The sequence below is a fragment of the Carassius gibelio genome, chromosome B21, assembly GCF_023724105.1.
Source record: "Carassius gibelio isolate Cgi1373 ecotype wild population from Czech Republic chromosome B21, carGib1.2-hapl.c, whole genome shotgun sequence".
NCBI classification, from domain to species: domain Eukaryota; kingdom Metazoa; phylum Chordata; class Actinopteri; order Cypriniformes; family Cyprinidae; genus Carassius; species Carassius gibelio.
This window is the reverse complement of record NC_068416.1, coordinates 19,368,228-19,394,584: the sequence shown is the minus strand read 5'-3', so window position 1 is coordinate 19,394,584 and position 26,357 is coordinate 19,368,228. Positions and strand designations below refer to the sequence as shown.

Genomic DNA, 26,357 nt, shown 5'->3' with positions numbered 1-26,357 from the left:
CATTTTTGCACACTTAATCCATACTTCAAAAGTAGCATCTACAGACAAATTATCTTTTCTTTTGTGGTCTATATATACATACATGCATACAGGTGCATCTAAAAAATTGTGAATATCATTAAAAAGGAAAACAACTTATTTCAAAAAGTGAAACTTTCATGTATTCTTGATTCATTACATATGAAGTAAAACATTTAAAAAACAACAACAATTAGCTTTAAATTGGATGATGATTAGTTTATAGCTCATGAAAGTCAAAAAATCCAGTTTCTCAAAATATTAGAATATTTACATTTGAGATTCATCAAATAATCCCATATAAAGTATAAATTCTGGTTATCTATTGTTCTTTGAAACCACAATAAGGATAATCTAAGGGGAAGACTGCTGACTTGGCAGTGGTCCAGAAGACGATCACTGACACCCTCCACAAAGAGAGTAAGTCACAGAAGGTCATTACCGAAAGGGGTGGCTGTTCAAAGAGTGCTTTATCAAAGCATATTAAATGCAAAGTTGATTTAAAGTTGATTTAAAGTTGAAGGAAGAAATTGGGAAGGACTAGGTACACAAGCAACAGGGATGACAACAAGCTTGAGAATACTGTCAAACAAAGCCATTTTAAACATTTGGGAGAACTTCACGAGGAGTGGACTGAAGCTGGAGTCAGTGCATCAAGAGTCACCATGCTTAGACTTCAGAAAAAGGGCTACCAAGCCTCTTCTGAAACAGAAACAACATCAGAAGCATTTTACCTGCTTGAAGTCCAGTGTGAAGTTTCTGAAGTCAGAGATGATTTGGGGTGCTGTGATGTCTGCTGTTGCTGGTCCTTGTATTTTATTAAGTCCTAAGTCAATGCTGCTCTCTACCAGGAGATCTTGAAGCACTTTATGCTTACATCTGCTAACAAGCTTTATGGAAATGCTGATTTCATTTTCCAGCAGGACTTTGGCACCTGCCAACAGTGCCAAAATCACTTCCAAAAGGTTTGCTGACCATGATATTACTGTGCTTGACTGGCCATCCAACATGCCTGACCTGAACCCCATATGGAATCTATGGGAAATTTTCAAGAGAAAGATGAGAAACAGTCAATTCAACAAAACAAACGAGCCGAAGGCAGCTATTAAAGAAACCTGTGCTTCAATAGTGCTTCAGCAGTGCCACAGGATGATCGCTTCCATGCCACACCTTAAGCTGAGTTCAGACTGCACGATTTTAGCCCAGTTTTTGGCTTGCCGACAGGTTTTGAGAAATCGCTGACAAATGGCCGAAATCACAGGCAAATCTGTGCTCGTTCACGTGAGTGACAATCAAGAAGTGTGAATGAGCAAATACACTATCTGAGAGAATCGCTGATGAGAATCGCCAGTGAGAATCGCTGATTCAAAATCATGCTGTCTGAAAAGTGTTCTGACTGAAAACTACATCGGCGATGACCGACAGCCAATGAGAGAGCAAGATACAGAGCAGCGGGGAGTTCGGGGAGGAGTTATAGACCACAATATCAGCAAGCATGGCTTCATTTCAGAAAAAGGCTTTCTTCTCTGTCTATTTGGACCCATGAAATGGAAGATAAATTTGTATAAATTTAGCACGAGAACCCGTGTTTATTTGACGTTTCATCTGAGCTATCGCAGTCTCACGTGAAAACTTCGGTTTCACGTGCGATATCGTGTTGTTTCCTTGTCACATCTCGCGGGTGTTTGGTTGTGAAACGTAGTTTGCTTAACAGAGTTTTCGCCGATTCTTCCTATTGTAAAGTCATGCAGTGTGAAACCTTCTGTCGCCGATCCATCGTGCAGTGTGAACACAGCAGTGACTGAATGCTGGCTAAGATAGTCATGCAGTGTGAAAAGAACAGTGACCCGACTACTTTGAAAAACGTGAAGTCTGAACTCGGCTTTACTGATGCTGGAATTTTTGCTTAAGGAGCCCAGACCAAGTATTCAGTGCATAAATGAACACACTTTAATGAACTTTAGCTTTCTGTTTGGCAAATCCTTCTTTTTTTTTCTTTTCTTTTTTTTTTTTTGATTGATGTTAGGAAATATTCTAATATTTTGAAATACTGGATTTTTGACTTCCATGAGCTAAACTCTAATCATCAAAATTAATATAAACAAAAAAACTTATGAAATGTTATACTTTACATGTAACGAATCTAGAGTATAAGAAAGTGTTTGATATTATATATATATATATATATATATATATATATATATATATATATATATATATATATATATATATGAAAACAGTAGATTCATGAATGAGGAATTACACAAAAAATGTCACATTTCTTAGACTTATTCATTTTTATTGACAAGTCAATTATTTATTAGTGGCAATGTGTGTGTGTACATTTAAAAAATAAATATATATTTAAATTTAACATTTCCCTCAGTCAGCTGTGCATGTGTATGTGCTCTTTCTTTTAAAATAAATGTCACTTGTTTTGACATTTTGTTATCCATCACAGTGACATTCATACATTTTTAAGCAAAGCTTAAGTGTGCAAACATTTTTTGTGGCTACTGTATGTGTCATCACCAGAGCTGTGTGATGCACGGAGGTGCAGTGTCGTCATTGATTTATAGGTTCAGCTGGTGTCCAGAAGCGTCCATGGCCCTCGTGTCATAACATACATCAACAGACACTAACATGCCTCATTTATACAGTACACAGAGTGACCATAACTACAACCACATTGCGCTTTCCTATTATAGATCGAGCTGTGCAGACCGTAAACACTTGTCACAATCTGAGAATCTTGATTGTGTCATTTTGAAGTCCATGGTGAATGTGAAAGTCTGCTCTAAACAAAATTGACTGATCTTGCTATTACTGATCAGACTGCTCAGTGGTGAGACTGTTAGTCTGTGTGACACCCGGAGGGTGTGAAGGGAGAAAACACACACCAGTGTCCCTCATATCCACGCACACTCATCTGAGCCCAGTCACGGCTGCTTTAGGTTTATTGCACAGCATAGACAAACGGCTTTGATCTCTAATGCGCAGTGCGCTGCATTAATTATGAATCATTCCCCCAGCTGAACTGCAGCGAACACCTTCAAACGCTCAGTGAGTGATGCAGTGTTTTCGTAGGCCCCCAGGATGGCTCCGGGACTGCATGTATATATACATTTATCTGCATGAGCAAAATAAGAGAGCTTTGCAAAAAAACTTCTGCCATGCCTCCGAAGTATTCTGCTTCTGGATGACCTCCAACATTTCTTCTAAGCCCACGGTTACTCGCACTGCTAGAAATTCTCATATACATCACCAAAAGCCTCTACCATGTGTGCACTATTCCCAACTCAGTGGACACATCCCTGGCAAGCTAAGACAGCCGTGTGAGGTAATGATAAAGCTGCGCGACGGTATCCAGTTGACCAGGGTGTAATATTGGAGAAATGACCTAGTTCTATTTGGGCTCATATGGATCCTGTAGTGGCGCATGCTGTTGTAGAAAACTGGCTGCAAGGCCTGTTCCCCAGCAGCAGTCTGATTCGTTTGGAACAGACACATTGATTAGTTTTTTTAGTTATTGGTATAACATATTGCATGGATTTGAATGACATGGTGATGTTGTGCACGAAGTGTACTTGAAATGCATGGAAACAGAGCAAAATTTGTACAGCATTATTTTATCAGTTCATTCATCCTCAAGAAAACAAAGGCAGCACAACATGTTTTGAAGGTAAAACAAAAAACAAAAAAACATTTTGTATGATATCCATAACCTATTTACATATTATAACAGAGCTTCTAATGTGTCTCCTAGTGTGAACAGCTAAAATAATCGAAGATTACAGATTAAAGAGCAAAGATTTAAATAATAGCCATGGGATAAATGTAAATAATGCATCTGAAGGATTATCCCTGATAGAAAACATTTGTTGTCATAAATTATCAACATAGCCTACATTAAGTCATAAATGTGAAATAAAATCAACTAAAAAGTAAAAAAAAAACAAGTTGTTGATAATAGGTTTTGTATTTTTTATCTATCTATCTATCTATCTATCTATCTTCGTATTTCTTTAATTTCTTAGTCACTATTAATAATGACATATTGTTAATTAATTAATCGCAGCATGGTCTCACTTTAGAGGATCTTTGTTAAACCACATGGGCAGGCAATGCTCTTTATTCAAGGAAACGCTGTTACTTTTTCTTCCGAACTCTCATGTCCGTGGGCAGAGCGGCGCAGGAGGGGTTAATGTTCCCCTCACGCGTCGCTGCTAAATGTGCCCGCGTGAGCGTCAGTGGGAGTCCCCTTCACTGGGTCCCTTTGCAGTAGTGTGGACTGGAGAGTTGTAGAGAGAGCCGAGCAGAAGCGTGAACAAACAGAAGTAGTGCCATAAAGTGAACATTTGACACTAGCGCAAAGGTTTTTACTTTTACCGCGTGGATCCGTCTTGTACTGCCATCAGAGAGGGACGCCGACAGCTTACAACGCGCGCGCGTCAGCTGGCATGAGCTAACCCACCAGACATGGAAACCAAACCTTTCTTGTCATTGGGTAAGTTTACCCTCAGACTACTAAAAGATGTTTATTTTTCCACTCGAGTTTCTTTGGTATGCAAGATAGAGTTTTATAGTTCACTTTTTAGTCCAGCACGACGAGAAAAAAAGAAGAAGAATTTAAAAAAACCCCACGAAGGCTAAAAAGAGACAAAACTGCTTTAGATCGCTCATTATCGACTCTGGCTAACGTTATATTTGAGGATACGTTCGTGGCGAATGGAACCTAATGCAATCGAAATCAATGATGTACAGCAGTCAAGTGCACGGCGTGGAGCAGGACATTTGTTTTTAAATCAAACTCAAGGTAAACAAAAGTTGGGCGTGCAGAAGCGGTGGCACGCGCGCGGATAATGACACCTCATTCAGCCTCGCGCTTACTCATAAGATGTTTTATTATTGATATGCGGTATCATTTGACACGTTGATAGCGCTTTGACTGCTGTGTTGCAGAGTTGAAGCTCTTGCTGTATTATACGTGCAGGTATTGGATCCAGGCGCATCATTCCTGTCACTTTCCTGGCTGGAACGCAGAGAAATTCAGACGAGTGTGTGGATGTGTGATGATGATTTTTCGTATTTGTAAACGCATAGCAACATCGCGCAACGGCCTGAAATTCAGCGCAAAATGAAATGCGTCGGATGTCAGTCTGTAAACCGCTTAATCATGTCTTTGGGGGGAATAAACGTTATTAACTACAGCTAATATTTTTTTTCTCGTCTGTAATTTAATCTTTACATACAGAAATTACTCATTTTATCATTTTCCCTTGTACGTTGGTGTCAAATGATGCCGCGAGCACCGTTTGTGTACGAGATAACAGTTCAGTTGAGAAGTGAACTTGGACAAACTTTGGCGTTTACTGTGAAGCGGAGTTCACTGTTGAAAGCGACGCAAACCATTGCAGAGCATTAAGGTTCAATTTGAAATCTATTTACAGCGTCTAGATTTAATAATAAAGTAACTTTGTGTTCGAGGAACGGACGCTGCGCGTGTTTCAAAAATGTCCTTTTTAATCGACGGCTGGCTGAGGCGAAATGTAGGTGTGGTTTCCATATGATGTTATTCCATCATATTAAAGGAGTAGTTCACCAAAAATGAAACGTTTTTATTTACTCATCCAAGCCTGTATGACTTTATGTCGATCTAACACGAAAGCTAAATTTGTGTAGAATATTCTGGCTGTTCTTTTCAATATAAGTGAATGGCATCTGAGACTGACAGGATTAATCAAGGATAGAAAAGCACCATAAACCAAAGTTTAAATGAATCATATGCTGTTTAAGGCGGCATTTATATGATTCTAATGACTTTTTGTTGTTGTTGTTGTTTTTGGAAAAAAATAGACTAATAGGCAGGAGATTTAGATATATAACTTCACAAAATAATTAATAACCTGGATGTGTCTTATATGTCACAAACATGGCTATTACTCATGCAAGAATGTGGTTGGGTAAATCAACATGTTCGTCAATAAATGATGCACATTACTCTCTTATGCATATGAGCTTACTTGCCATGCATGGAGATAAGTTGAGCAGTCACACATGATTTAGTTCACACACAGAGCCCCGCATACTGTAAGAATAACCAGCATGCTCTGCGCTTTCACTCAGTAATATAGGCAGGACTGGTATTGTGTCTTTAGCTCTTTCATGCGGGAGTCGTGTTACACCTTGACATACATCATCACCGCACCGGTTCACTGAGATGAGAGACAGCAGGAATGCCGGGTTTCCCGAAACCCCCCGATGTTCCCAGAACAGTACTAGAAAAACCACAGAGCTAAGCGACATAATAGACTATTTGTGAAGGTGTGTTTGGGCTTTGCATGTGGCTTTTTATGTTGGGACATCCAAGACAGATTTAATATGTGGATTTGTGATTATTATATTGGTAAAACACTTTATTTTATGGTGTCCTTGTTACATGTTCTTACTATTAGAATAACAATAAATTATGGGTAGCACTTTATTTTACAGTCCTGTTCCTCGTGTACATACTATGTACTTATTATAGTAATTACAATTACTTTGTAATAACTAGGTACTAATCTTGAACCTACCCCTAAACCTAACCCTAGCCCATGTAGTTACCTTGTATAACCAGAACTTTCTTAGATTAATACACTGTAAGTACATGTAAGTACACATACTGTAAATTAAAGTGCAACCAAATTATGCATAATTAAATGTGAGAAACCCTTAGCCAAACCCTAATTTTAACCCTAACCATATCGTAAGTACATGTAGTTAGTTAATATTACTCCGTACTTACATGTATAACTACACTGTAACAAGGACACCTTAAAATAAAGTGTAACCATTATATTTTTTATAGGAATGTATTTTAATAGTAACAGATGAAGGTTTATTTGTATATAGTTCTTATTGGCGCAGTATGCTTTACCCTACATATAATCTGCACTTTAGGATAACATGGTAATTGTTGTAAGTCCTTGTCTTTAAAAAGATTTGGTGAATTTTTTTCATTTGATTAACCATAATAAAACATATGAACCTTTTTTTAATAATAAAGAATATTTAAGAAACCCTGAATAATTATTAAATAAAATAATTACATATTTAAAAAAATATATCTCTTTAAATATAATTATGAAAACATTTAGCCATTTTGAATATGAATGTAGTATTGTTTAATAACATTTAACCCTGAATGATAATAATAAAAAAATCATCTAAATATTTAAATATATATATATATATATATATATATATATATATATATATATATATATATATATATATATATATATATATGTATTTTATAAGGAAAAAATTTAAATAACATTTAACCCTGAATTTTTTTTATGTATTTATTTTGTATATCGTTTTCTATTTTAATAAGCAAATTTTGTCATAACTTATCTTATAAGAAAAAAAAATATTTAACTCAAGATTTCCAACACATAAAGCATGTTGCTGCTTGCAAGCGGGGTGCTATTTCCTGAGGTTTGCTGTATGTGTTGAGTGTCATGGAGCAGACCCACTGCTCCGGCCTGTTAAATTCAGACACGCAATCATTTAAACAGGAATGACATTACATTTACAAATGCTTTTGTGTAGGTAATTTAGCAGAGTTTCAAATTGCAGTGCTAGATATACTCGTGATGTTTTTGGTCTTTGCACAGCATGCAGAACAGGTTGGGTTTATTAACTTTTTTTCCAGCCCTAGGCACAGGTGCTAAATACCTCATATTTGTCTGTTTTTTTTTTTTATGGAAATCACAGAAGAACATACTAGGGACTAAAAGCTTGTGTATCATCATAATAACACAAGTTATGGAATTATTCTGAAATCACTCTGTTTATCGGTAGATCATTAAGTGAGCAGATCCACAGCATGGAGATGGTTTTGTCCTTGATTTTTAAGGACAGTTTGTTCTAGAAAATTAAACCAAATTTTATTTACCCAAATGTCTTTTTTTATTTTTTATTTTTTTTGGGTCGGGAGGAGGTGCTTTTGAGTGATGGGGGGTGTTTTTTTTTCTCCGCCCATTTAAGTGAAGTTCATGGTCTTGATGAGCAAGTGGCATTCATAGTTAAGGGGGTGTATTCCTCTGTCAGCCGTAATTCAGTAACAAAGGTGGTCCTGGGACGTTTAGACAGCTTTGATTGGGGGGCTGGGTGGGTTTTGTTTACTACTTAAACCCATAAACTTTTTTTTTTTATTTTTGTTTTATTGCAGGGCAGTTTTAGGTTTCTCACCGGATGCTTTCTGCCCCCTTTTGTGAGCAGGCTGCAGCTGTCATTTTTACTAGAGAAGTTTTATAGAGAATGTTAATGGCTTAAAGGGATAGTGCTCTCCCAAGGCCATTTACCAGCAGATCTTTTGTTGATGTCCTCCAACTTCATAGGGAAGAGCAAATCCACAGTCATTTCGAATTATTATCCTAGAAGTTCATGATTTCGAAACATGTCAGTGAGCTGTTTTGGGGTACTTGGGTAATGTTACGGCTCTATACCATGTCCACGAATGAGATTTAATTCAACAATAATACAGAGTTTCACAATCAGGTTACTGCTGTGTGCAGAAACGGAGCTTTAAAACGGTTGTTTATGATAGCCATGCATCAAACCCTTGTTAATAATTTGTGAGTTTTCAATCCCCGACCGTGGCGAGTGTTTTATCTTTAAGGGGAGCGGTGGACTATGAACCGCAGACCTTGACCTTCGCTCTGCATATGTTTTATCAGCCGGAGGATTTGCTTTGGACTTCTAGAATTGAGTTTTCACAACGTTACGACAGATGATAAACGACAGCGGACGCTATACTGTGAACCTTGCTTTTACGTTTAGCACAGTCTGATAGAACTGATATTGTGCGCTTCAGGGATTATGTAAAAGTAGCTGATGAAAGAGATAAGCATTTTTTAAGTTTTGTCGAATCAGCTCTGGGTAAGTGAAGTTCATTCAGATTTCTCTAAGAAGCTCCATATGACTGGTTTGATTGAAGCTTATTATTTAAAGCTTTTAAAATGTAACTTTTGCTGCTTATTAAAATGGATTATGAGAAAGAAATCAAACTTGCATCCTTCGCATAAGCATACAGTTTAATTAATCACTTGTGCATTACACTTCCATTCAAAAGTTTGGGGTTTAATTAATTAATACTTTAATTGTGCAAGAAAGCTAAAATTAATCAAAAGTGACTGTAAAGGCATTTATGAAATTGCTAAATATTTCTGTTTTAAATAAATGCGATTATTTTAAACTCTGTTCATCAAAAATGATCATGGCTCCAAAAAAGTACAATAACTGTAATCCGCTTTGATAATAATAAGCAATGTTTCTTGAGCTTCAAATCAAATCAAATTCAAATGATTTCTGAAGGATCATGTGACACTGAATAAATTTCCATCACAGAAATAAACTGCATTTGAAAAGATGCTCAAATAAAAATCTAGTTGTTTGTAATATTTTACACTATTACTATTTTTACTGTATTTTGATCAAATAAATGAACAAAAAATAAATAAATCGTACAGACTCATGTTTTGAACGGTTGTGCATGTAGCAAAAAAAAAAAAAAACACAGGCTTGCTGATCTTTTGGAATAAAAATCTGCATTTACCTGTCAAATTCCTGAAAATTAGCATGCAAATAAGCGTCAGATCCAGTGCTTCTTGATGTGCGGTTTTGTTTGAGGTGGTCCAAAAGCAGAGTTTTTATCAGACATGAGCTTTAAAGTAGAGTGCTGTTTGACACCTCTCTAGGTGCTAGCCATTAATGGCCAGTGCCAAATAAGTGCTGCGGCTACACAGGAAGTCTTTTTTTATATTTATTCACTGCAAACTTGTGTGAGGTTTTGCATGCACACGCTGTAGGCAAGGTTTCAGCGAATGAATCAATATTGCATCTGGCAACCCTCTGTTCCCTTATTCAGTTTCTTGCTATTTACCAGACACTTTTTAATCCTAAACAGGCACGACTTGATACGTTTCAAGCAACAAACTAATCTCTGTCCACACTGTGAGTGTAAACGCTGTGTGAGGAAGCACAGTCAGACCCAGTCTGAATGTATAGGTCGCTATGTGAAGTGGGATTTTAGATCCTTGGTGTCAGAACTGCAAGCCATTAACCATCAGCAACTCTACAGTGTAGAATTCATATTCCAGAACAGTGACATTAGCCTTTAACACACAGGCGTTAATTAAAATTCACTGACGGAAATGTGAAGTAGTCTTCTATCTCTTTCTGCAGGTGGAGCAAGTAGCGACACATGGTTTAAATCGCTTTAAATCACAGTAATGACTTTATAGGTTTCCTTGTGTGAACCGAGGCGTCTGTGACTGTTCTCGGGACGTGGCATGGTGCCTTCTGAGCACTATATGGGTTTATTTTCATCATAAGTGCAGAATGGTCTGTTTTTCATTGTTTAATGTCTGTATGAAATCCAAATCCTCCCTTTCTGTCTTCTAAATACATGTTATCAATGATTTATCCATGCATTTTTAATCAAAGTAGCAGTGGGATGGATCTGTGTGTATGTATGTGTGTATATGTGTGTGTGTATGTATGTATGTATATGTACAGTTATTATTAAGTGGCTATAATACACACAGTAGTGCATGCAAGTGTTAAAAAAAAGTCCCCACCCTTTCTCAATAATTTGTTACACTTGAATTTACATCACAATATGAAGAAACGGTCTACTGCTACTTTTCATTGACAGCAGATTATTTCTTTGCAGCAGATTTTACTTTCTGACAGGCTGCTTCTGATAACTTAGGCAGCTGACTTCAGCCTCGCTGCCTTATCAGGCATTGACTTTGCAGACCGCGTTTGTGCATGAAGGTACCTCACAAGACTGATTTTGGACAGACTTCTTAGGCAGCATAATGGTTTTATGCTCTTCAGCCAAACATAGAGAGCTTTGGTGATAACTAAATTAAAAAAAAAATTTCACTAGAAATGACATCGAATATGGACAAAGCTGGTCAGAAACGTACATTTGAATACACAAATTGACTACCAACTGCAACTTTAAGACAGCATTTTTATTTTTTAACTTCATCATGAAATTGAATGCACAGATTTGTGGCATGTCAAGGGTAGCGAAGGATCTATGCTGCCTTCAAAAATCCATCAGATGAATGCATCTCAGGAGAGAGAAGGTGACGCTAACATTGGATTTGGATGTTGATTTCTTCCTACCTTGAAATGCATTCTCCAAAGGCAGCATTATTCAGCTTTTGGAATATAGCCACAATGTCTAAAAATTGCATTGGTTGGTCCTTCAGTTTTCTTTTCTTTTTCTTTCACAATTAAATAACCTAAGTTTTGCCATTATCATACATGTCTGACGGATTCCAGACTATTTCATTTTCATGTTCCATGCAAAACATTGTCAACATTATCCCATTGGCTTGCTTAGATGAGTTTTGCATGTTAATGAGCGTGATTGATTGCCCAGTTGAACTCTGTAAATTGTGTCCAAAGTCCTAAAATGAACATCCTACGGTCTGCTTTAGTTCACGCAAGATTCCTGGGCTCATATCATGCTTTGTGACAAGTATCAGTAGTAACGGGTGATAAAAATCACTGGGCTTTAGTGTTCTGGACTGTGTGTTAAAGCGTGTGTGAGGGGCTCTGTCCACTAATGCCACAGTTTACACTGGAGAGCTTAAATCAACCCAGCAGATCAAAAACCATGATTGCAATTATGATAATCCACATCTGTAACCCTAATCAAAATATGACGACCACGATAAGATGAAAGGATTTGAATGCAAGTAAAAGGCAGCTCTTTTTTTCCATTTCAGCCTTTTTTTTTTGCTTATCCAGGTGTGCTATTACCCTGGATAGTCCACGGTTTGCCCAAACAAGGCCTCTGTTTTTTTTTTGTTAACCAGTGGGTCTGCAGAGTGATTTACAGTTTGTTCACGTCAACTTCAGACTTTCATCTGGGCTTCAAATGTACTTGGAGGCACGTCAGAGATCTCCCTTCCCTCCCTGCTACGGCTGAGTACGTCTCCATGAGGTATACGATGATGGCAGAGAGAGTGTGGGTGCATTTCTAACTGTTTACATAAGTCATGGGACGTGTCAGAGATGGTGTCTTTTCCAGATCCGGCCGTTTCTTGCGAGAAAGGTGTTCTGGTGCCTTCTGACCTCGCTGCCTTCCTCTCGCTCGAGCGGCAGAAGAGCGTGCCTCTTAGTACCCATTTGCTGCGAGCACCACTGCTATTTGTCAAGTGGCTGTTGAGCTGCTGCTCACTCCAGCTGAGAGCTCTTTTAATCATGGAGGTGTGTGAGCCAGTTACTTCCTATCACTTCAGGGAGTGTGTGTGTAAGTGATTCTAGTACTGGGACAAAGCTAAGCTACTGAGGAATTATTTTGGTTCGTTCTATCCAACATGGTTAGGTTTCATCTATTTTTGGCAAATTGTGTGGACTTGTTGGACTACTTTTTTTAGGATGAAGAATGACTTTGAATTTGCTTGACGTTTTTAAATCATATCTGACTGCGTCACTGCTATGGCAGCTTGTTAAAAAGAGGTGAACTTATTATCATTATTTATTATAAATAAGTAAAAAATATTATAATATGTTATTTTGTAACTGTTTTGTAATATTTGTTTTCTTTTGCCATGTAACTATTTTGTAATTGTATTTTGTAATTATTAATGTAACAAAATGTTAACATGAGGTATTGAGTTATGCTTTTATATAAATAGTAAAAGAACACTGTAAAAAATATTTTTTGGAGTTGTAAATAAAACAAAAAGAAAGGTTTTCAGAGTATGTTTTCAAGAACATGTTATTTCTTTTTTCTGCTTCAAAATTTCAGATTTAATTCAGTGTGTTATTTGCCATTTCTTTGTAATAGTTTTTTTTTCAAATTCTGAGTGAAAATTTAGACAATTTTTTTTTTCCAAGATGAAAATCAAATTAAATAGTCTGTGTTAAGCAATCCACTATAATTACTATCAAAGTGGAATTGCTGCTATTTTTAAAACTGATGTGAGATAGAATTCATAAGAATCATGTGTGATGTTCTGTTTTATACTGGAGTATTTTAGCCCTCGCTGCGTTGTGGGAGGTAATTGTGGTTTGGCAGTCATCCCTGTTTAGTTGTTTGCATTGGAAATGCAAGTTCAACTTCCAAGCAGTGTTTGTAAGGCAGCGGTTTGGGCTGGGAAACGTGTTTACGGTGGAGTTTGAGAACGCCTGTGGCAAAATCTTCTGCGGGGAGTTAGGCAATACAGACAGGAAGACAGCCGGACAGATAGGCAGACGGGCAGGCGCTGGCAGATACTTTCACGTCAATTTGTTGCATACCAGAAGGCTTACATTCCAGCGCCTGCAGAAACGGCACCCGGCAAGTTCAAGTGTCACATTTAGGATGGTTTCTTCTGTTTCAGACTGGAACAAGTAACACGAGACCGCTTCACATTATAAAAACCAGATCAGAGCCTGAGCACCGCTGGAGGCTCGGTTAGTCCTACTCAGGTGTGAGCGTGTGACGTTCTGGCACCGTTTGAATGAGACGGCTCATTTTAAAAGCAGAACAACTAAGCACAGAGTTTGTGTGAGGCAAAGACACAAGGTCATGGGTCACAGCCAGGTCGTAGCCTGTGGGGAGTGCGCAGCGCTGGCACAAGGAGCATGTATCGAACATTACACTATCAGAAAAATGTTTTGAGACTCAAAGCAACATCACATATTTTTCGGTTCCAGTGTTTTTTTCTCATCTATTATGTAGTGTTGTTGTTCAGAGCTTGCTGTGAGCTTCTTTGCAGTTAAAAAAGCCACAAAAGAAAGTGAAAACGTGGTTCGCTAAGGGGAACTGATAGGTGGCACATCTGGAATGCTTCAGCAAATATTTTTCAAAACATCTGGAGGAATCTCATGGAATTTAAGGGTCCCTCCTTTGATTTTAGCCTTTACCCCCCTTCGCTCGGTTTTCGGCATCTTCAAAGTCCCAGGAAAGTCTCTGGCACGTAAATGAAGGGGGTTGGGACTCCTATTACAGTGCGGGTCGAGTCATTCCAGACTTTATTGTGGTCTAAATTGGGCTCCTGTGCCTGGTTTCCCTTTGTGCAGGCGGGCTAATTAAATGACACTGAGGTGAGAGACGGAGAGGGAGCACCAGTGAAACTCAACTCCCCATAAACCTCCAGCGAGACGGCCGTCTGTAACAGTATCAACCACAACAACAGCCGCTAAACCTCGCTGGAAAAGCCAAACCTCATTGGGGTTTTTAATGTTGTGGGACATGTCACATGTCTAGAACTTTTTTGACTTATTTCAAAATAAATAAATAAATTACGTAATATATAAATATAACTTGATTGTGTTACCAGATTCCAAAAATGAAGTACTTGTAATTAGATGAAAGTACATTTTAAGATGCTTGTAATCAGACTACAGTTACTTTTTTTATGGATTGCATTACATTTTCCTTTGTGTGTGTGTGTGTGTGTATATGTATATGTAGCAAGAGAAATAGATAAAATGGATAAAGAAATCACTCTTGGGAAATTCTGCAGGGTGGATTCGAACACATATGAGCACCATAACTCATAACACATGCACAAACCACAAGGCCATGATTCTAGGAAATAACACTGTTTTCCCACCGAGTTGCAAGATGTAAAATTTGTCTTCAACTTCTTTTAACAATAGTAGTCTGTCCTACATGAGGTACTTGCGACATGACATAACCCCTGTCTCGCAGAACCATGTGGCATTGCGTCTTAACTCCCACAATTAGTAGAGTTCCTTTTGAAAGATGAATGTAAACCTGAGTGTAAATCAAATCCCGAACATAAACCCAAGCCTTAATTGTCAGCTTTTTATGTTGAAAGCAGCTTTGATGTGTGATGGTAACCTTGCCTGAGCTGAACCTCTCTTGGGTCGGGGAATTAAAATTCTGTTTTAAAAGAGTTCAGTGGATTGAGTGTGCGTTCAGATCCACATGAAGCAGCGGATTACACTTTAGTTTTGACATCTCAGCAGAGACTTCCATCCCAGACTGACAGACATCAGGTTATTTCATCTTTCTATACATAGAATGACATTGAATGGTATTATATTCCCTTGTATAGTACATGTTATCGGTGAGGATTTATACTCTTTAAGAAAGATTTTTATGAATTGCGGTATTTGATCACCATCTTGAATGGGTGATAAAAGGATTAACACAATCAGATGGTCTTTATTACAACATAAACAGGGTTTATTTTGGGATTATTCTGTCTGGCAAACAGCTTTTTATAACGAACAAACATAAATTATTGATTTGAGGCAGATTATTTCATTATATGAAGGGGAAAAGGGTAGCAGAGTGAACTGATAGACAAGCATATAGCTACTAGTAAACCAGTGTCCCGGGACAATGATCGATCAGGTTATAGGTCATCATTATTATTGATCACTACATTCAAATTAAAGTATTCCAGATAGACTGCAATAATTGCTGCTAATGAAATAAAGTTTATTAAATTGTTCCTTGTTAATTTCTGTGCTGTGATTTTTGAACAGTATAAACCTTTGCAATGTTAATTTTTTTCTAATATCTTAGCTTTTTTTAATATAATATATTGTAAACATTGCAGTAATATGTATTATTATTATATTTTTTTATTTAATGCCATAAACGTTATTTAATTTTGTCCCTCCGCAAATGTTTTATTTATTTATATATATATATATATATATATATATATTTCTTTAAATTAATTTAAAGAACCAGGATTCCCATTGCAATGAATATCTGGATATATGTCAAATCCTAATTGGATATCTAGACCTAGAAAATTAATCAAAATGAATAAAGTCTTATTTTAATAATTATTCTATATATTTTTTTTCCTAGTTAAAATATTTTGTGATTTAATTTATCTGGTAGAAATTTTGAGTAAAGTTTTTTTTTTTTTTTATCTTTATCCAATAAATTAGAAAGAATATGTGGGGTCTTCACAAATTGATAAGGGATAAAAATAATAAAAATGAATTCTAGTGGACAAAAAGGTTGGAACCAGTTCTGCAGGTCTAGTTATGAATACTATCGCACATAAGGGGCTTTAAAGCGATATATTTTCCTTTACCTTTCCGACTCGGGACTGTCATACCTCATTAGGTGGGAACTTTTCCTCTGCCATTCCGATTCCTTGCACTGTCACTCTCTCCATTGCCTGCTTATGACGGACGTCTAAAGAGGTGTGTTTATATTTCTAAAAGCCCGTTTCAATTTTAGCGCTCTCTGTCTCTCACTCCGAGAGATAGGCAAAATGCAGCCAGTTGGTTAATCGTGTCCCCCTCTGTCTGCGCGCAGAGCTATTTTCTCTGTGTTGCTGTGCAGATGGCCTAGATCTTTCTGCCTGACTGCATCGGGAACAGCAGGGAGAGGCTGATGCACATCATCATCGAGTGTGCGAAAATGTGTGTGTCTGTGTGTGTGTGTTGCCTCTCTACATTATTTAATTCCCAGTCCTCGCTGCACACACCCCACCACGTCCTCCAACGCAGCACAAATCAGGATTTTTTATTTATTTTTTTACAGCGTTCCTAGAACACGATGGGCATGGTGTGTATCAACAATCACTGCCCTGAACTGAACCAAACACACACTTCCCCACCCGCCAACACAACGCTTTTGGGTGAAGTGGGTTGTTCTCAAACAGAGTTTTCATACATTATCAATGGATAAGGAAGGGGCCAAATGTGTTGTATTCATTCAGATTTGAATACGCCCCTTTGTTCCTAAACCCAAATGACATTCTGTCACTCTTGTTTAGTATCTTATATTGGGGTTTTTGTGTTCTTCAAGGCTATTTGTATACAGTATATTTTCTTTGGCACTTCATACTTGCTTGAATGCTGGCTTGGCTTTACCAATCTTGCAAAAAAGATTTTCATTGTGTCATGTGATTGACAGATCTGAGAGTAAACATTGACCCTGACTTTGTTTGACTTCATACATTGGCCTTTAAGTACCCTGAGGTTTTAGTAGAAATCACCAGTCGCATTTGTGACTCTGATTGGGTGATTGGTGCCCTGTAGGCGGAGTTTCTAGGGTGTAGCCAAACGTATGATTGGATCAATCTGTAGTGTGTGTTTGATTGACAGTCTCGCACATTTTTTTCTTCGTGTTGTCAGCTTAGACCCATGACATTTGCTTCTCGTAAGATGTCACCCTGCATTAGCTACACTAGACACAGCTACAGTTTTTTCAGGTTTTTTGCAACACATTCTGTCACCTCGTCTCGATTTATGGCTAAAGCATGAACGACACATATATTTTACATTTATTTTGTGGATCATCTTAGGTCAGTAATTCTATTCATTTTCTACTAATTTGTAATAAAAAATATTATTATGCATTTTTAAGTCATGTTAAATGACGTCATTAATGTAGTGTCTGAATATGTTCATTTTTTACATGTATCTTTAAATTATTATTAGATACTTTTATTAATTCCGTCGCAGGATATTAAATTATTACAGCAGCAACCACAATTCAATCCTTGCACACAGACGACACCTAAAAGGGAATCTTACACACACACAAAAATAGTAATAATAATTTATTCTCCATTATCTCCTCTACAGCAAGAGTGATCAAAGAGTGATTTAAAATTAAAAAAGTACCAAAGCTTTACATTTTAAATTTACATATATTTCAGATTAATCCAATCATAAGCCAGTTACTGTCTAGAAACTCCGCCTACAGAGATCCTGTCGAGAAATCAGAGTGACAATTGACTGATCTCTTTAGTAGCCAAAGTTCATTCTGACAGTTTTTCTGACTGTTAATCCACAGTGAAAATGGCAGGTGATGTATATTTGGAAAAGTTTAAAGCAGAATTGTGCCGTTCTGTTTTGACAGCATCTTCCTGTCCACTCAGACAACAGTCTCTCTCTTCTGTCTGAGAGGATGCTGCCGTTTCTGGCCCGGTTTGTTTAACTTGCTGTACACACAGTACACACGTCTCTCGCACCTCGCCGATCTGGAGCCGCCCCCTTCCCCTCATTCCCAGGCTCAGTCCTTCACAAAACGCAGATAAAGCTGCAGTCAACATTTGTTTTGTAAAGTGCACATGCTGTAGAAATGTAATCCTGCCTACAGTTGATCGCTCAGTCATGTGACTTGACCTAGTTTTCCTTCTCTCCCTCTCTCAGAATTCAATCCTCCTTCTATTCTCCCTTCAAACCACTCTTTCCTTTTGCATTTCATTTAACCTCCAAGAAACCATACATATTCTATGTATCTGCTAGAGTAAAAGCTCTTTGATTTTACCCATCATGAAATGTTTCTTGTGTGACGAGTTGGTCATGAGACACCCTTTATGGGCCATCAGTTAGGACTGAACCAACTAATATTAATTTTCACTAACAAGGGGGAGGATTGCTTTATAATTACTGATAGATTTCAGCTGGTGTCTTGGCTTTCCTTGCCTTTCTGTACCTCCCTTTCTTCATGTGTTCAATATTTTTCCCCTGGGTCATTCCATTTCATTACACAGAACTCAGTTTTTGAACTTATTTGTATTAGTTTCTTTATATGTGTGGATTACTTCGGTTGTTACTGACATCAGGTGAAAATTTAATTTCAACAGCACCTTTAGAGATATATTTACTGAGAAAAATGATGTGATGTGTTTAATACTTATTTTACCTGATATATATATACCGTATTTTCCGGACTATAAGTCGCAATTTTTTTCATAGTTTGGTTGGTCCTGCGACTTATAGTCAGGTGCGACTTATTTATCAAAATTAATTTGACATGAACCGAGAGTAATGAACCAAGGGAAAACATTACCGTCTACAGCCACGAGAGGGCGCTCTATGCTGCTCAGTGCTCCTGTAGTATACACTGAAAACATAGAGCGGTACTGTATGTAGACTGAAAACTATAGAGGGTAATGTTTTCTCTTGGTTCTTGGTTCTAAATAAATGCGACTTATAGTCCAGTGCGACTTATATATGTTTTTTTCCTCATCATGACGTATTTTTGGACTGATGCGACTTATACTCAGGTGCGACTTATAGTAAATAATAACGAAAAAATACGGTATATATAACTGTAATTGTTTTTAAAATAGTGATATTTTTATAGTGTATACTATAATTATACAAAAAAAAAATGAACTTATTAACCTTTTTTTTATATTTTAATGTTAACTATATTATAAACAAAACCTGTTGTTTTCAGAATTATGTAACTGACTTTTATCTGATTATTTTATCTTTGTTTTATTTATTTAGTTTTTACGTAGTTTCTCTCTGAAAATTAAACATTTTTCCTAGACTGCCGTTTGAAAATCTCTCTATTTACATCTTGACCCAGCCATAGCATCTGCGTGTTTTCTGTCTCCAGTTCTTATTGTGTGTCCATTCAGTCATTGTTTTGTTGTGCTTCAGGTTACAAGGAGCTATGATAACTTTATTTTACAAGAAAATGGATTTGATGTCATTACCACATACATTAACACAGCATGCGCTTCATTTATCATCGATATGCATTGAATTCAATAACAGGCAGCCACTCTAGTAGTGGCAACCTGCATGGTTTTGCAATCACAACTCTATTTACATTGCCAGCTAATGTTCCTGTTTTCAGATGCCTGCGAGATGCAGATGGAGAAAAACAATAAAGACTGCAGACTTGTGTCAGCTTTTTCACACAGACTTGCACATCTGGTTGGTATCTAAACTAAAAAACATGCTATTTTAATATAACTCTAATAGACCTTGAAAGCCCTCACTGATTCCAAAGCACGTTTTATTCCATTTTACAGTTAAGATGTTCACATTCAAGTTCACTGTTTGATTAGCCACTGCAGGAAGTGATTCACATGAACATCATCACTTATGAGGTCCTCTCTTCATCTGTCATTTCAAAGCACATGCTCGTAGGCTGGAGTGTTTGCTCAGCAAACTGTTTGCAGTCCTTGTCTGGATTGTAATCTTGCCTCGTGCCGCCCCACAAACCTGCCGGGTTAGTTTCGCTCTCATTGTGAGTGCAGTGACTCAATGCAGGCAATGCACATGCAGTGCAAATGCTCAGATTTCTTTATCTTTGCATAATTGTGTGTTTGCCATCATATGAGAGATGTGGACACAGGTGCCCTGTTGATATACTGAGATTTAAGCATTGAGTATTTTGAATGTGTTTTATTTATTTATTTTTTTTTTTTTAAGATCTAGTTGGTGCACCAAAGCATAGGCCTACTTATCAGACTTGAACATTTTTAGAAAAATACCACATCTTTATCAGTCCATATAAGGCAAGGGAACACACACCAAAATGTTGAAGTTCTAAAAAGCACATAAAGGCATACAAAAGTACTTATAACTTGAAGTTTGAAGTTTAAAATGATTCATTAAAAGAACCCACTCATAAGAGTAATTCCTTTGTGAATCAGACTATACTGGTCGCACTCTGTTTATGCATGCAGCCCTCAACTATTATTGAATTATTTATATTGAATAGATTTTTTTTTCAGTATGCATCTTCCTGGTGAAACATAGATTATGAGTTAGTGTTAATCATATGCTATATTCTCAGTAAATTTATGCATTTAGCAGACGCTTTTATACAAAGCGACTTACAGTGCATTCAGGCTATCAGTTTTTACCTATCATATGTTCCCTTGCGCTTGACACAATGCAATGCTCTACCACTTGAGCTACAGGAACACAAAAATTAGAAAAAAAAAATCAGAACAATGTGTTTTTTTATTTCATTTTAATTTTGCAGACTTAAGGCAACAAGCCCAAGTTTAGTGTTTTTTGATTACTCTGTGGAGAACCTACTGACATTTCCTGTTTCATACCATAGTTTTTATCAGTTTGAGACATTTTTAAAGACTCGTTGGAATAACAGAAAAGTATCACTTAATTCAAAAGTTTGGGTTGGTAAATTTTAATATATTTGCTAGAAGTCTCTTATGTTCACCAAGGCTGCATTTATTTGAACAAAAGTAAAACAGCAGTAGTGATATATTATCAAGGTTTAAAATAATTGTTTAATAATATCAAATAGTAAAATGCAATTGAAGCTGGATTTTCGGCATGCTTTACGTCAGTGTCGCATGATCCTTCAGAAATCATATGTTGATTTGGTGCTCGAAGCATTTCTTCTCATCAATTTTCTAAACATTTAACAGACATTTTGTGAAAAGTGAGATACAAAAGAACAGTGTTTATTTGAAACGGAAGTCTTTGATCAATTAATGCATTCTTGCTTAAAAAACAAACAAACAAAAAAAAAAACACACTTACTGACCCCAAACTTTTATCAGTTGTTGTATAAGTTGCACAAAGTGAATGTTTCCTATGTTACTTTTTTAACCAAGCAAAATACCGGATGGGTAGTGATAGCATGGGGTTAATATTCTGTCCAATGATGCTGCTTGCATTTAGACGTAGAACAGGATGTACTTGTGGAGCACAGGTCATCTTCTGTAACCTCAGCCCACTCCTCTTAAAACTAGCTGTTTTCCATCGTTGTTCATTTGGAATCAATTTATGGTCAGTTTCGACTTGATGTAAATATCAAAATAAATGCATTTTTCTGGATTTAGTGTCTCTCACTCTCTTTTCTCCAGATCTGACTCTATCATGTGTTCAGTAACGGTACAGATGTGAGCCGGCCGGCAGGATTTTAAACGCTTCCTTGTCTCAGCTCTCATCAAAGAAAGCTCTCTGTTCACTGAGTCCAATCACACAAATTTGATTATGCTGTTTGCCCAAGGAACTTTTCAAGCGTTGGGCAGAAAGTAAAGCCCTTGTTTCCAGCATGTGCCCTGAGCAGGCCTGGCCCTGACAAACAGAAGCCATCTTTAACATTTCCCCCTTAACCTCATTACCACTGCCTACTTCTTCCTTCCTGGCCCCTCCTCTCTCTTTCCGCTTTTTTTTTTTTTTTGCTTTCTGTCTTTCTTTCTCAAATTCTGTCCCTCCACCCTACTATAATGACATAATTTGACTTCTATTTAAAATATTATTATTAGTCGTGCCAGTGCCATGATCACGTTATAATACAGTGATCGGCTCGCTAATTAATGTATCACTGCAAAAATGTAAACAATTGTGAAACATGTATAACAATGCAAATATACAGATACCAAATAAACAGCGAGACACTGCACCATGACAAACAGTAGTCAGACGCAGCATGTGTGTCTTTGGTCTTGAGGGTGTCTTGCTGAGTCTGTGCCATGTTCAGAATGAACATTCATTGTGAGACAGAGAGTAACATCTGTGGTTAAAACTGTTAGTGGCACAACCCTTTCACACCTACACAGAACCACACTCAAACACACACTTTGTCATCTAGAGAAAACGCATCATTTCAGCCAACTGAAGACATCCTCTAGTGTTAAGCCCTTTTTTTGAAGCCCTGTGTTGCTAGGTTGTGGACACAAAGCTAGAAAGGGTTAAATAGTGATGCAAAACTAGGAATTTTTAAAATCACTTAGCTGGTGGGTTTCCTGAATAACCAGTTGTAGTGTTAAGCAGGTTTTGAGTTCACCTGATATTCAATATTATTTGCAAAATGCATTTAAGAGTGTTGAGGTGAGATATGTATTAAAAACAGAATGGCACAGATCACAGTCCATGTTTACTAAAAGTAAGACCATTTATCACGTCACCTGTCTTAGTGCTCAATAATGTCTGTCTTATGTATTGCTGTGGTACTTTGAAGGGGTACAATGACAGCAAATATTGTTGATCTAACCGTTTTATCTTTTATCATTAAAAACAATATATTGTTGTATATATTGGACTTTGTGATCATATTGTGATTGATTTTGATTACCAGTGCCATGCACTTTTAGCATTAGAAAATAAATTATTGTTATATAAATCATTATAATAATAATTAATATATACAAAATAATAATAATAATAATAATAATAATAATAATAATAATAATAATAATTATTATTATTATTATATTGTATAATATTATAATAATAGTAGTACTACTACTACTACTACTACTAATAATAATAATTAATATTATTTTTATTATTATTATTTTATTGTATATAATATAAACCTTATATAACTTATTTATCTGTCGACAAAATTGAGTAGCATTTTAGTATTAGCCATTTATGAGCTGTGAAATACATTTTCATTAATTAGACTAATTCTCATAGCTAGTTTATTCAGTCCTGTGTCAAATGTCTGTTCTGCTTAATATATTTGATTGTGATACTCAGCTGTTCTGTAGAGGGATGTGGCTTAGTAAGCAGTCTAAAAAGGCTGGCACAGGAAGGTCGGTGGTTATGGGTTCATGGGCAGTTAGTGTGGCAGGGGGTGACTGTGGTATTTAGTTTAAAACTGCAAGCACCTGATGATATCAGCTTAGTGTGGTCTGAAAATGGCCTTTGACTTGACACCTAAAACCACTGCGCTCAGTGTGGGGCCGGCAGGCAAACCTGGTGTCAGGCCATGTGACCTGTCCCGTCTTTTTTTTATTATTTTTTTTATTCTTTGATTGTTCAAGCCAGAACACCTGTGGTCTCTGCAGTGGCCTTGTTAAGGCTGGAATTTCAGAGCGAGGTAGGGTTACGCCTCCTGTGGGGACCTTCACTGGGAGAAAAAGCCTGAATGTGTTACAGCTTCACGTAAAATGTAAAGCTATTCAAGTCCTCCTTGTGTTTTATGTCTTTCGCTTTTATCTTGACCTCTGGACACTGTCCCCTTTTTTCAATCCCCTTGGAAACAAAGTTTCGCTGACTAAACATGAAGTCAAAATTCGTTACGGTCTGCAACGTCACATTGGGTTATTTTCGAGGAGAGAACAAAGGCTTGACAGAAAGGTACAGGGAGAAGGTTTCCAGTCGAAACAGACAGTTTGCTGAGCAAAAGTTCCTTCATGCTGATCAGCTTCCAATGCATGCGTTCTCCAGTGAAAGAGCAAAGTGTATATGCGTCATTGATTTCCAGATACATCGGAGTTAGTAGCTTTTGGGGTTTAACCAGGAGACCCAACAAAGTCAGGCTGTCATCCTTGATGGGCTTTGATTAAAGCACTGTGGAGGTTATGTCCGTCAGATGGTAGCGTAACTGTCAGTGTGGTAATTGAATCTAATGAGAGGCTTCTCTGCCTGATTATTTCTGTAAGTGGAAAGCAAACATCTGAAGTTCATTTTTGGACACCACAGTGGAATACACTCATAGGCCAAGAGAGAACAAGGAAACATGGTTAAGACAACCGCATTTGGCATGTGTGTCCACAGCGAGAGTGTTTAAATATAATAACTCTTGAAACACAACAACTGGAATTCAGGTTGTTTTAAGCAGTTCCCATCTCTGGGTGTGTGTTCACGGTGTATGCGTGTTCACTACTCAGTGCTGTGTGTGTGCACTTTGATGGGTTAAATGCAGAGCACAGATTTTAAGTATGGGACACCATACTTGGCCACATGTCATGTCCTTTCCTTTCCTTTATCATTATTTGATTCTGATTGACCAGATGTTTTTGTAGCCATCCCAGACTGGTTATAACTGTGCTAGTCTCTTGTATGGCTCCTCTATCTCTTTCTTTTCACTCAATAAAACAACGTCAGCTCCTCCTCATTGTGCTGGATTTCATATTACAAGCCGGCATTTATTTTGTTATAATGACAGCCTGACTGTACATTATCATGCACTTAAATGACAGCGTGCCTAAGCATTATATTTCATAATGTGAAAAATTATAGGGTCTATTTTTATAAGCACAATATTCTTTGTCTTAATGAGCCAGTCTACTGTATATTTACTCAGTGCAGATTGGCTACTGATTCAGGATGCTGAATCAAGAGAGCTACATTAAACTTGACTAATCAGGGGTTTTTGCGCCTAGACATAAAGGTTGAGTCCAGAGGAACTGTTAAAAGAAAGATTACTTGATCTTAATATTCATCAAGACTGTTTAAGATACAATCACACGTTCACACCGTGGGTTGTTTACTCACGTCTCTGATTAAAACCCATGAATAAAAGGTAGAATAGCTTGTCTGTCACTGGCATCTAATTCAGAAATTAAACTGTGAGTGCTGTAATATTACAGGAAATATGATTTTAATTGAATCCATTATGAAGTCGAGCATATTTGGCAAAATTCAAGCTTGTCTGTAGCATTTCCTTTTTTCTTCGGGATTGTGATTGAGAACTTCCTTTTCCCCCTCTCCTTTTCCTTTTTTTTTGGTGGTTCCTGTCCTTCCGCATTACCCGTGTTTTTGGAAAAGCTGAGGTCGACTGGGAGTCTTAGCTCATGTGTTAACGCAGTAATTTTCAGTGACATCGCTCAGAGCGAGCGGGGATGTGTCATTGTCTGCCCTTCACTGGTTACACAATATGGAATCTGTTGTGCTGAAATGAAGGTGATTCACTCCGTCTGGGATTTAGGCAAGAGCTAATGGGCCCTGCTGACCAGTCGAGCCAGGGAACAAGGGATACGCCACAGGGAAACGTGTCCCCAATGGCCTAAATTCATTTTGATGACCGTCGTTGATTACAGCCTATTTATTTCAGCCATGTTCAAGCCTTGTATTACATGCTTAATTTGGTTTACGCTTGCTGGATTTAACACGATAGATGAAGTGTGTCCTAGAAAGCAGAAGTGTGAAAACATAATATCTTTTATGTGCTGTTCTTTTTACTGCATCTACCAGACTCCTGCTGCATTTATGAATAGGCTTACACTTTAATCTGTGCAAATTCTCCAATAAGCAATGACTAATCACCTGATATATAATCAGACTTATGTTCATATGTTTAACAGTTTCCTTTAATCTCTTGTGGTTTTCACATGATGCTGATTGTTCATTGATGCATACTTCAGCTATTTTTTTTTTTCAAACCACACTGAACAAAAATGAACAAAAACTAGTCAGATCTAAGACTTAAATGCTTTTTTTTTAATTTGATTTGTTTGAGGAGATCTGAGTTGCTGATACTCTTCCCCTCCAGTAAACTGTTAACATGGAAATCGCATCAGATCAGCTAGCTCAATAATGATCCATTCATGACATTGAACAGATTCAGATCATAAGTTCAACTCACTGACTCGATGAACCAGTTGCAATGATTTTCAAGTTAACAGCTCATTGAAGGGGGAAGTTATCTGCTGAAGGGGGAAGTTATCTGGGAAGTTTATCTTGCCTCGATGCATCTTCTTCGTTTACTTACTTCCTCTTCATCGATAGACATCAATGTGTTCTCGGTAAGACCGTTTTGGGCTAGGCCAGTTTTTAAAACGGCGCATCAAACCAAAAATAAATGAGACTGAGGCATTTTTTTAATTACGCTTTTACGCCTGTCATTTTGCGCGTCGGTGTGCCAACTAATATTG

The 26,357-nt window shown here is 37.2% G+C and overlaps 1 protein-coding gene across 9 annotated transcripts in view; it reads left to right on the top strand.

Annotated features, from left to right (window-relative positions):
• LOC127985863 (retinoic acid receptor RXR-alpha-A) overlaps positions 1–26,357 on the top strand; it is a 143,431-nt gene that overhangs the window by 41,834 nt on the left and 75,240 nt on the right. For 2 of the 9 annotated variants that reach the window (XM_052588064.1, XM_052588063.1), the window contains exon 1: positions 8,783–8,946. The exons of 4 other annotated variants lie outside the window; for them this stretch is intronic. Coding sequence is in view for 3 of the 5 variants with exons in the window: in XM_052588061.1 (XP_052444021.1) it covers positions 4,498–4,525 (28 nt within the window). In the remaining 2 variants the exon portion in view is untranslated. Of the gene's footprint in view, positions 1–4,270; positions 4,526–8,782; positions 8,947–26,357 lie in introns of those variants that run through there. 3 more of the 9 variants (XM_052588061.1, XM_052588057.1, XM_052588059.1) reach the window with 3 other exon arrangements.